General features: G+C 34.1%; 2 protein-coding genes across 5 annotated transcripts in view; one reads left to right on the forward strand and one right to left on the reverse strand.

The window, feature by feature from the left end:
• The window catches only part of LOC117109090, a 20,153-nt gene extending 18,034 nt beyond the window's left edge, over nt 1–2,119 (reverse strand). The window contains exons 1-3 of one of the 3 annotated variants that reach the window (XM_033251335.1): nt 1,921–2,119; nt 1,473–1,539; nt 385–468 (exon numbers count right to left, since the gene is read on the reverse strand). In XM_033251335.1, the coding sequence (XP_033107226.1) occupies nt 385–468; nt 1,473–1,539; nt 1,921–2,012 (243 nt within the window). In that variant the 5' untranslated portion in view covers nt 2,013–2,119. The remainder of the gene's footprint in view (nt 1–384; nt 469–1,472; nt 1,540–1,920) is intronic. The other 2 variants (XM_033251342.1, XM_033251347.1) reach the window with 2 other exon arrangements.
• Nucleotides 2,120–2,131: 12 nt separating this feature from the next.
• LOC117109111 (LARGE xylosyl- and glucuronyltransferase 2-like) overlaps nt 2,132–11,742 on the forward strand; it is a 15,621-nt gene continuing 6,010 nt past the window's right edge. Inside the window, exons 1-13 of one of the 2 annotated variants that reach the window (XM_033251355.1) lie at nt 2,132–2,274; nt 3,895–4,018; nt 4,174–4,273; nt 4,451–4,574; nt 5,160–5,331; nt 5,781–5,815; nt 6,409–6,504; nt 6,714–6,875; nt 7,472–7,603; nt 9,009–9,104; nt 9,367–9,561; nt 10,088–10,189; nt 10,639–10,726. In XM_033251355.1, the coding sequence (XP_033107246.1) occupies nt 3,916–4,018; nt 4,174–4,273; nt 4,451–4,574; nt 5,160–5,331; nt 5,781–5,815; nt 6,409–6,504; nt 6,714–6,875; nt 7,472–7,603; nt 9,009–9,104; nt 9,367–9,561; nt 10,088–10,189; nt 10,639–10,726 (1,405 nt within the window). In that variant the 5' untranslated portion in view covers nt 2,132–2,274; nt 3,895–3,915. Of the gene's footprint in view, nt 2,275–2,315; nt 2,338–3,894; nt 4,019–4,173; nt 4,274–4,450; nt 4,575–5,159; nt 5,332–5,780; nt 5,816–6,408; nt 6,505–6,713; nt 6,876–7,471; nt 7,604–9,008; nt 9,105–9,366; nt 9,562–10,087; nt 10,190–10,638; nt 10,727–11,742 lie in introns of those variants that run through there. The other variant, XM_033251364.1, reaches the window with a different exon arrangement.

Raw genomic sequence — 11,742 nt, forward strand, 5'->3', positions numbered from 1 at the left:
ATTTTTGTATGCCCATATATAGTCATGATGTGCCTATATATGGTCATGATGTGATGTCATCATGACCATATTAAGGCATGTCACATTTTTTTGTTAAATAAAATTTGATAGTCTGGACAAATCTTTAGACACTAGGATCACCTTTCGTAAAAATATAGAATAAAATTCTTGTTTAATGAAAGAATAGGTATATTTTGCAGGCAGCGAAGGTGGATGGATGTCTTTTGCGTATGATTGTTTCTGTATCCATTCCAATAATACTTTGATAGTGTATCACTGTTACAAACAAATCTTATTAGATAAAGCTATAGTCTTTTAAATAGTGCATAGACACAATATAATGTATTATGCACTAGTATCCTTTGGTTAACTTAATAAACTTACCTTAGTAATCGTTGTAGAAATGGCATTAGATAATTCTATGTATTTGTGTACTTGGACACCATTGTACAGTTGCCACTGGTTCCCCTATTAAAAAAGTCAAAGCCACTAAATTATTTACATTAAAGGAAATAAATACTACAACATCCTTAAAGTTTTGCATAATGAAAAGTTGCAAAGTCTATAGAAATTAATTATTAATATATAAACAATTCATTAGTTCGTTGTAAAAAATAACTTTGTTGCCATATAGAGATGCCGTGAGCATCTCTATATGGATGATAGATACGTGTGCCATATAAAACTCTGATTGATTGATTGATTGATTAACTGAATTCAATTTCTTGTTAAAGTTTATACTACTTTAAATTTAGGTGGCAGACAGCAGGGAGCACTATAGTAATCCTGGTAACCATACTTAAACATTCTCAATGAATTTCATCTGGTTCCATCCATCGTTCCAAGTATAATGTAGTAGGAAAAGTTATCTTTTTTGAGTCATTTACACACAAAACACATGTTGGCGCACAGATTCACAGAAGCGTGAATGTCCCAATTCATCCAAGCATTCATTAGCCTGAAGAAAGTGGCTGTAGAAGTTTCTGAAATCGTTGTTAAGGTAAGCAACTAATTGGTTCAACAAATAATATAATTTTCCAAACAAAATTACAGCAGCAATTAAAAAAAAAAATTGGGTTGTCAAATATATTACAGTGTTTACATGACCTGTTTTGAATATCTATTTTTTAATGTCCTGGGATGTGGGTTGTGGTACATTGCCTGAAAATTTGTATTGTTCTTCTAAACTATGGGCAGCCACACACTATGAGATTTTTGCCCATCAGATATACAACAATTTTTTTATCAAACTTGTCAACCTTCCAATATAGGCCTAAAAGAAAAGTCTCTCTGGAAGGCAAGTCTCACATTTTTTTAAATGAAGATAAAGTGTTAAAACAAGAGTCTGATCAAATACATTAAAATGAGTGGGCAAACATTTGTAGGCTGCCACCAAGTCCTCGCTAATGGTTTGGAGTATTGGACACAGTCAGGTCTTTGGGATGGAACATATCAGCAACCCTAGGGCCTACCTTTGCAATGATGAACTGCTGACTCCTACTCCGCAACTCAAATAAAAACATTTTGTTGCCATTTTTTCTATGAAGATAAAATTGAAATGTGAAGAAGGTGAGAAAATGGATAATTCATAACAATGACAAACGTTAATTAAGTTAGGACTTTCTGTTGACTACCTTTTATGTTAAGGATTCCACCAATTAGCTAGTTAGGCTATCCCTGACTGCGCATAGGTCTAGGGTCGAGCTAGATAGTATAGATAAGCTCTAGACCTATGCATAGTTTACTAGTCTCATCCAGTGAAGCCTAGGCCTAGCCGTACAATTCCTTCTTTTCATCGATCCTCACTCACAAGACACATAGGCCTACACAAAAAAGGCTATGCCCTAGCCTACTAGGCCTAGCCTAGCCAAGCCTCAACAATTCCATCCCACCCAGCAGAGCCATGACATGTGCACTTACTCGGTCATAAGTGGACTTTTACAAACAATGAATCCCATCAAATTAAAAGTGGGTCTAGTCCTAAGTTTAGATCTTCTTTTTGGATGAGACATTCTGAGATTTTCAGAAGCACTGCCTTCTTCAGCATGATGCAGTTGCTGGGGTCAACATCATCTTGTTTTGAAACGACCCGCGCGAAAAGCGGAAGCGCCGCTTTGAGACCAAGGGGGAAATACCCGACCAAGGGTGAGGGCTCGCTTCATATTAATTAAAGAACAACAAAAACAAGGCCCACGACTTACAAAAAGTAGGCCTAGCTTAGGGCCTGAAGTATGCCTGTTCTGTATTGTTAAAACTGTGGTAATTTGATATCAGGTTTGTACATCAGAGAAGGCATGCAGAAAAGCTGTATTAATTGAAAAGCTGCAGATTTTAGGGGTAGGAAGGCTAAGCCAGGCTATGCTATAGCCTATAATATGGGTATGCTGGCCTTAACAAACGGACTTTCCTGGCTTATGAAAGAGCAACCTACCTAGGCCTAGACGACCTAAGCCAACGAATGTAGTTACTGCTTAGCTTGTTGTTGTATTGTAAGTGGTAGCGCTCCTACAGACAACGCCTGAGGCAGACTGACCAAGGAGATTCTTTCAGTCATTCCTGCAACCAAGAATTCCCACAATTGAGATTTTTTAGAAATGAATAATGAGAGGATCGGGGAGAAGATTAATTATTTGTACCATAAAATGTTCCTAGGCCTAAAGCAGAAGTTTTTAAAAAGATTTTATGTAGTCCTATAAAATCTAAATTGCGTATTCGTTGACTCCCACAATGTAAAAGTATTTTATTTGTACAGAGGATACATCAAAAACCAAATTTGTGCGGAAATTCACTGGAAAGGAAGAACGATAGGTGCACAGAATCGGAAATACTGTGTGATAATACGTTGGTAGTAGTATAAAGACATGAGCAAGGTTTTCATGAAATTGGCCCCTTTTTTCAAAATGCGTGCATTCTAGATTTAAATTTGTCCATATATGTGACGGCTCTGATAAAACCAGCCGTTTGGACCTGTGATTTTAGATTCTGCATGAATTCTTTAAAATAGTGTTTATTTGATGGAAGATTTTGAGAAGTAGCGAAGGTATGAGTATTTAAATTCATTGGATATAAGCCATGTAGGTTTTGAGAAAACAGCTTCCAAAAATTCCGAAATCAATAGTTTATAAGCCATGTAGGTTTTGAGAAAACAGCTTCCAAAAATTCCAAAATCAATAGTTTATTACTAATATTTGTATTTTAAAAATAATTTTCAGTTAGATTTAGGCTTACTGATTGCTAATTTGCAGAAATGTTTTTCAAATTCTTTTATCAAATGCAAAAACATGAAAATCTTAAAATTCCAGTTCTTGAATGTTTTTGGTACCTGTGGGAAATTAGAATTTGCGGCATGCATCAGGTTTTGCCAGAGTTGGTCACATATGTTCATTGTTTTACTGTGTAAGCCCTTAAGTCTTTATCTTGGGTCTTGAAGTAGATATTCAGAGTTTATCTTTAGTTGAAAGTTGTATTTTCTTGTATTGCCACCATTCTGTAAACTTTTTTAATTGCATGTATGATACCTCAAAAACCAGCTCAAAATTTGCATGGAAAATATGTGTACATATTCGTAATTACTGCATAATACATTGTTTATATATTAAGATTAGGGTGAAGCCTAACGTTCAGAATAATCTGTGCGGAAATTGGCCCTTATTTTCTAAAATGCATGGACAGATTTCTAGGCCCAATTTTTGCACGGAGGATACATCACCCTCGCAGGCTGCTTCCTATACATTCTGGCCATAGCGTGATGAATTGTTTAAAGCATTGTTCATTTAACCTTTTTGATCTGTACATTATACTTTTAATATAATTGGTTAAATTTGATTGGTTATTCTCTACATAATTGGTAGCTTGTAACTGTATATGTTGATTTTGTGTGTTACTCTTTCACAGGATGACGTAAGCATTTAAAAAATGACTGCTGTGAAAATCCACTGGAAGAAGGGGTTATTGCTACTGCTTATATTTGGATGTCTGATCTGTTTATATTTGTTTAGCAAAGATAACAATATTGTAGGTTAGTAAAATGTGTTTTTAGCATATGGTAGTTGTGTTAATGTGTTTGAGTGGCTAAATTTTAATAATAATAATAATAATAATAATAATAATAATAATAATAATAATAACATGTTACTACATTGTTATTCTCAATATCCGTGTTTTGACTTCTAGACCAAGAAAATGTTGATGTGCTAATGAACAGGAATTCAGAATTGAAGAAACAGATTCAAGAGTCAGAGCAGGAAAATCATATGCTAAAAGCACAGCTAAGGTACGGTGACATGATCATGAGCAATGTATTGTGACATGATCACAAATAATGGTATAGTCACATGATCACAATCACAGTATGGTCGTATGACCATGATCAATGTTGTCACATGATCACTTACTGTATAATGAACACAATTGATAAATCTATACAAGCTATATTGTTTTTATTCCACAGGATATCTCAGAGCCAATTAGAGCACACCTATGAATTATACGAACATCTCAAAGAAGAAAGAAATGTTTCAGCTCCTGCAAACCAGACAGAATGTTGGAATAAGCTAGTGATACCAAAATGTGAGGTGAGATTCAAAACCAACTGACATCAGCTGTCTTATGTTGGAAATACACTACCTGGTTTGCCTAGTAGGGCGAGACTGCTTTTATACAGTGCATCCTCCAATTAGACCACTTTTTTCAAAGAACCAAATAACAGTTTTCAATCTATTAACACTAGGTTAACCCTCTATATGGAGGCTGAATCCTGGGACCACCCGAATGTTCAGGCCTCAAAGGTGGTCTTGAATCGGAGTGCTAAATACCCCTTGTTTTAATAGCAAACTTTATTTACGAGGGTGGAAAAAATACAGATCAAATTTTGTTTTCCCAATTGGTAAAATATGTGGAGGAGAAAATAGACATATTTTATTAAATAATTAGTGTGTGAAGTAATAAAGGTAACAGAAAACGCCTTTATGCCCTCATTCGAGATCCTATAATTACAATGTTTCAATCTAAACAATTCAGTAATCCGATTAATAAATGATTTATTTTTATTTTATTGTGATTCATTTGGTCATGGAAAACAATCAGTTTATATTAATATGGATTATTATTATTATTATTGACATGAAATTTTTCATCACGTTTCTCTTTTATTTTGTTAGGTTATTCATATAGCAATAGTGTGCGCTGGTCACAACTCGAGTCGTGAGGTCATAACCTTGATTAAGTCTATCCTATTTTATCGCAAAAACCCTCTTCATTTTCACTTTATCTCAGACGAAATAGCTCAGCTTACGCTTAGTACATTGTTTAAAACGTGGAATCTTCCAGGACGTAGGTTTTTTTTCTTTCTTTTTAAATTTTTGCTTTCCATATAAATACTAACATCTCCAATTGTATTACAGAATATGTTTAGCATACGTTTGTGTTAGTACACATGTAATTCCAAGGGATTCACACTGCAAATAGACTCAGCCATGTAATGCCTATGTGTGGGGGGGGGAGCCCCAGGGCCCCCAGTCCAAATTGGCTCTGGAATGTAGGAAAATAAAAGTTCATTCTATGGTTATTATTTTCTTTAACGATTCTGTCATTGCTTTTGATCCAGTCATTTTAGCCTTGATATTCATAATGTTAGTATAGTTATTACTTTACTGAAATTCATAGGCCCAACACGTTTTCACCCCTGGGCCTACAAATTTTTAACAATCTGTGATTTATCAAAAGAATTCATATTCTTCAGATTGCTATTTTTATTATGTCATACTTGTGTTTTCTTTCAGTTCAAGTTAGTTTTTATTTAGCGGAAACATATAAGGTAAGCTCATCAAGTAGTACGGTAATTTTGAGAATTGTTTGTTTTATAATTTACTCAGCATTCAGTTCAATATTCAGTATATTTTATTGTCATTTGTAAAAGAAAATTTTTTACATAGAAATAAATTTGCAAGGATCCGCTCATAAATAAATGACTAGGTAAAAATGTAACAAAATCTGGTAATTTCCAATTAAAAGGGTGTCATACATATTTTTAAATTATCAAAGATTATAATATATTACATAATGATGATATTATATTTATTATGTATAATGTAAAATATTACTTTTATTTTGTCTAATAACTAATTAACAAACTTTAACTTTTAAGATTTTAGCATTTTTATCATCATTATTATAATAATGATAATCATGACCATAATCATTATATTATAGCAATCATAACAATAATAATATGCAAATGAAACTATATTGATAACCATCATTTATTGTTCAGTCTTGGTGTTGCAGGATTTGGACCCAGGACACTTGGGCTTGGATGGCGAGTATAAAATAACCAGCATGTCAAACAGCTCCTGATTGATTACCATCACAATTCATGGTAATCATCCTTTTTGGTCTTTGTTTTTTCAGGGTGATGTTTCCTGGATTCCAAACAAGCATTATTCTGGTATATTTGGCTTGATGAAGCTTGTTTTCATAAAAATTTTACCAAAGGATTTAAAAAAGGTAAGTACACATTATTTAAGAATGATTTTTAACCAAAAAAAAAACAAAAAAAAACCATATGCCTATTAATTTTAATTTTGTAATTTTATTTCTTACTTTTACTTGTTTTTTTTTTCATACAGAGCTGTATATTATTTTATTTTCATGTATTGTTAGAGCTGTTGCTCTTAATATTGTATAATTAAACAATTTTTATTATGTTTTTGAAGGTTATAGTGTTAGACACTGACTTAACATTTGCAAGAGATATAGCAGAACTATGGCAGCTGTTTCGTCATTTAACAAGTCCTATATTATTTGGACTCGTTGAGAATCAGAGCGATTGGTATTTGGGTACCATCTGGAAGAAACACAAGCCTTGGCCTGCATTGGTAAGACTGCTTACATTGTTTTGCAATATCAATGCTGTATTATTATTACAGTAGTTTATAAACAAAATCAAGAGGCAGAACTTTAATACTTAATTCATATATATTAATATGGATGGTTCTGAGAACAATCACAGTGCAGATGAGAATATTTTAAAGTTTCAAATACAACAGATTGTTCTCCTTCGGAACACTTCTATTAGGGAGACACCCCTATTAATTGGCCACTTTTTTGCCGAGAATCAAGGGAAAATATATTCTTTAATACTACGGCCAATACCTAATCAAGGACTCTCCTGTTATGGGGACACGTATTTTGGTCTCGAAGGTGGAATGAGATGATTTGAACCAAGAACCCTGAGTTTGGAAGCAGGTGCAGATCCAGAATTTTTCAAATGGGGTGGGGCACGACAGTTTCAGAATAATTATAACATTGGTATGCATTGAAATTTTAAAATTTAGTGGCTAAACGAGGGACCACATGCCCATGTGCCCCTTACTGGATCCGCGCCTGGGAAACCACATTTCCACTTCATAGTTTGTTCAGCCTGTTTGCAAAACTTCTTGAATCTTTATCCTTGGATTTTTTTTACACACAGGGTAGGGGTTATAACACTGGTCTCATTCTACTAGCTCTAGATAGGCTGCGACAAATAGATTGGATGAAGATGTGGCGATTGACAGCTGAGAAAGAATTGATGAGTTTGTTATCAACCTCATTGGCAGACCAGGTGAACAAACAGCTTTATACTGCTAGATCTAAAGCTCTATCCAGATTAACAAATTTTCTTTGACAAAAAAACTATTGTATGCCCATATATAGTGATGATGTGCCTATATATGATTATCACGACCATATATAGGCATGTCACATGGTTTTGTAAAATACAATTTGTTAGTGTGGACATGGCTTAAGTATAAATGACGTTCGTGTGAAATACAATTATCCTGTTTACCAAATGGCTAATAAGTAATTAGTAGAGCTGCGCATAGTATACTAGTGGAAAATTATTATATGAAGGTTAGATTTAATGCTTGGAAAAATTTTCTGAGGGCCTGCGCATAATGCACTAGTGGAAAATTATTATACGAAGATTAGATTTAATGCTTGAAAACATTTTTTTTAAAATTTAACCTAAATATAATAATTTTCATCCTAGTGTACAATGTATGCAGCTGTACTAATTGCATTATAAGTCAATCGCCATCTTTTAGTTTTGATAACTGTTGTAGCAGTTATCGGTTGCTATAGCAATATGATCATACTGCTGTGTGTGCGTGTGTATTACATGGTATTACTTTTAGCTGTGCTTGCGTATTCTAAAAATGCTCCTGCAGTACGCGCTAACACACAGCTAGTGAGACGTAACACATCAGTTCGGATACGATAAATAGCTATTTTATTGTGTTTGAAGAACTTGTAATGCTATTTTGATAGACATTCGTCAAAGAAATAAACATTCCTTAAAGCATTTCAGGGAATACACCAGGCCCTAATCTCTTTTTGGTCGGTGCAGACAGGTAAAATCATGTGTTGAGGCTAGGCTACGATCTAGGCCTCAGCAACCTCTTACCTAGGCCTACATCTAATTTCATTCCTTGAGTCTTTAAAATAGGTCCAGAATATACTATTAAATGTTCATTCTTTATTTTATTATTAGAGTCTATTGATTCGAGGAATTCCTACATTTTTCATACTTAATATTGAATTTGAAGTAACTTTGTTCGGGTTCTAATCAACCTTGTTTTACGAAAGTAATTTTTCAAATACCATTTGTCAACATGGGTCAACGACAATTGGGCGAGTGTCTGTTCTTTCTTTCCACAGACATGCATCATAATGCTAGGAGTAAAAACACTAGCCTAGTAATCTTTGTGATGATGAAAAAAGATGTATTTTTTTGCACACAAACCTAATAAAAAATCAAGCCAAGCGTGCATTAAGTGAAAAAATATTGAACTGTGAGGGATCAAATAACACTGGGATGTGCAGTGATGACGTCACGATTGACTTATAATAATCATTATTGATGTAATATATAGTGATACTTAACAACACCAATTTTTAGGGTCTGAAAGTTGAAAAGATAAACTTTACATTGTATAGAATGCTCATTAAAGCTTTTTCCATTGCAGGATATATTCAATGCAGTAATAAAAGATCATCCTCACATAGTATACAATCTGCCATGCTCATGGAATGTACAGCTAAGTGAGCATACCCGCAGTGAGGTAAGTAATGCATTAATGTATGTTATTTATAAATAGTGCCAATTTCCATCATTTTTAATATGGATAAACATTTTGATCAAACGTTTTGTTGTTCATCACCAGAGCAAATGGCGCACACACATGCTGCAATGAATCTCAGTAGTAGAGTGGGTATTTTTTTTTCCAGTGTACAGACCAACTGTCAAGCTCTTACAACTATCTTTTAGTAGTATCATTTGTACCAAGTTATACATAGATAATTTTATGTATATTTAATTTCCAGCTATGCTACACGGAGCTAAGCGACATTCAAGCAATCCACTGGAATTCACCACTCAAGCTGCAGGTGAAGAATAAACACATTGATTTCTTCCGCAACCTTTACTTAAGTTTCTTAGAATACGATGGAAATTTATTAAGACGAGAACTGTTCAGCTGTGGTCACATGAACGTCAACACATCAACACAAGAAACAAAGGTAGCGTATTAAAATTTTCCTTAAGCTGTGGTCGCTGTAGTAATTCTCATAGGGGTAAATGTATCCACTTACTCTAAAAACTTATACAATTTAAAGTACTTCCTTCACATTAAAAAGGAATACAGTTATTATCAGGTTAAGCTGTGTTCACATTAGCAAATCTCTTAGTTGTAAATTTAATTAGGGTATGTTCACCTTAGCCAGCCAAACTCATCCGGGTAAAATAGGAGTATATTTATTACCTGTGTTCACAATAGCAAATGTATACATTTAACTAAGCTTAGCTTTGTTCACATGGAACTCTTCAACTCAGTGTAAGTTTACCAACATAATCTCTATTTATACTAGCCCCACTGGAAATTAGTCTTCAGACTTTGTATTGTACACCACAGAAATCCATTCAAATCCTTTCCAATCCAATGCAATATCCCAGTTCATCAAGATAATGTACCTCATTGGCTGTGTTACTACTAGCTAATTTACTTCATGTTGATTACTGTACATTTGGACATTTTTGTGTTTTTAGCCTGATGAACTAGAAGAGTCAGATGAATGCTATGATTTTAGAAGAGAAAGAATACTGTTGCACAGGACACACTTATATTATCTAGATTATGAATACATGCCAGTAAGTTTTTTTTTATTATTATTAATTTAATTTATTCATTATCATTGTAACCTCTATCAAATTGGGTGTTACAAATGTGCTCTTGCACACATATGGGTGTTATACTGTATGATACTGCAAAAAGTTTTGGTTTTGCTGTGGTTGGAAACTTAATAATAATATTAATAATAGTAATATGTCGGTCTTATATAGCGCTTCATTTATTGTATTCGAAACTACCAGGTGCCCACTTGTACTCTTGGGTGGAGAAAGGCAACCGTAGATAAAGTGCCTTGCCCAAGGACACAAGCGGTTTGCACAGCAAGAGTTTCGAAACCCCCGACCTCGAGGTTAGGAGACCAAGTCACAACCGATACACCAACCAATTCTGACTTAAGAGCGAAAAGGGGGATGGGGAGTAAAGATAGATAAATGTGGTATTAAAAACAGTTCTTCTCCATATCTTACAGAAGCCTGATGGTAACGATGTAACATTAGTAGCTCAGCTTTCCATGGACAGGTTGCAGATGCTTGAAGCCCTCTGTAAACATTGGGCAGGTTAGCTATATGCTACATAGATATGTTTTTAATTCATAAATTTGAACATACCCATAGTTAATCTAGTGCTTCAGAAAAATTAAGCATCATCAATTTTTAGCAATATGGAATTGGTAAATTTAACAGTGAATAGAGGGGAATTTACCCCTGTGCCACCAACTACCCCACACTCTCTAGATACCTTGACACAGGTTTACCTGTTCCTATATTTGGTTCTGTTTGCATTAAAATGTGGCATTTTTTTCTTGTAATGCTAACACTGTTAGTACTGTGGACATTTCTGCTTCATGTGTACACTTATAATCATTCTCAGGGCTCTGCATAAGGAAATTTTGGCATTTGTATTAATTGAACCCATGACCCTGGGATTGGAAAGCAAGTGCCTTAAGTCACAAAATAAATAATAATTAATAAAAATACAATATTAATTATAAGTACATAAATATAAAAAATTTGTGATATATATTATAATAATTAATAAAAATACAATATATTAATTATAGTTAGTGATATCAAAGATACTGGAAACACAAGATAGAACTCTCGCATGACGAAAGTGAAGCAAATCTTACGCATCTCCAGACGTCCCGACGCACTTCAGTTTCCAATAATGGCAATTCACGTACGTTTATCTACAGCTATGTGTGGCGCCTCATTTAAGGGCGTAGGGTGTGCGGCTGGAGATAACCAAACTTGAGTCAGTACAGTTTGCCTACCATGTAATTAAGTGATACGATTTTTTATCTTTGCAGACTTCTATCTTGTGTTTCTAGTATCTTTGGTATCACTAACTTAACCCTGCTTTGCAGAATATTGCCTTGACTTCAATGCTGCCCATCAAATATGTGGCAAAGACAAGTCAAACCAGTCACTCGTCGCAAATCGTGTTTCAGAGGAAATGGCCAAAACATGCTGGAATGTCAAATTTTTAAAAATCTATTTTATTGCATTAAACTAACCTTTATATATCTACACATCATTCTATGCTGTTATTTTCCCCATTTTCAATGTTAAAA

The sequence above is a fragment of the Anneissia japonica genome, unplaced genomic scaffold (assembly GCF_011630105.1).
Source record: "Anneissia japonica isolate Jap-2015-1 unplaced genomic scaffold, ASM1163010v1 scaffold26_len2425191_cov177, whole genome shotgun sequence".
NCBI classification, from domain to species: domain Eukaryota; kingdom Metazoa; phylum Echinodermata; class Crinoidea; order Comatulida; family Comatulidae; genus Anneissia; species Anneissia japonica.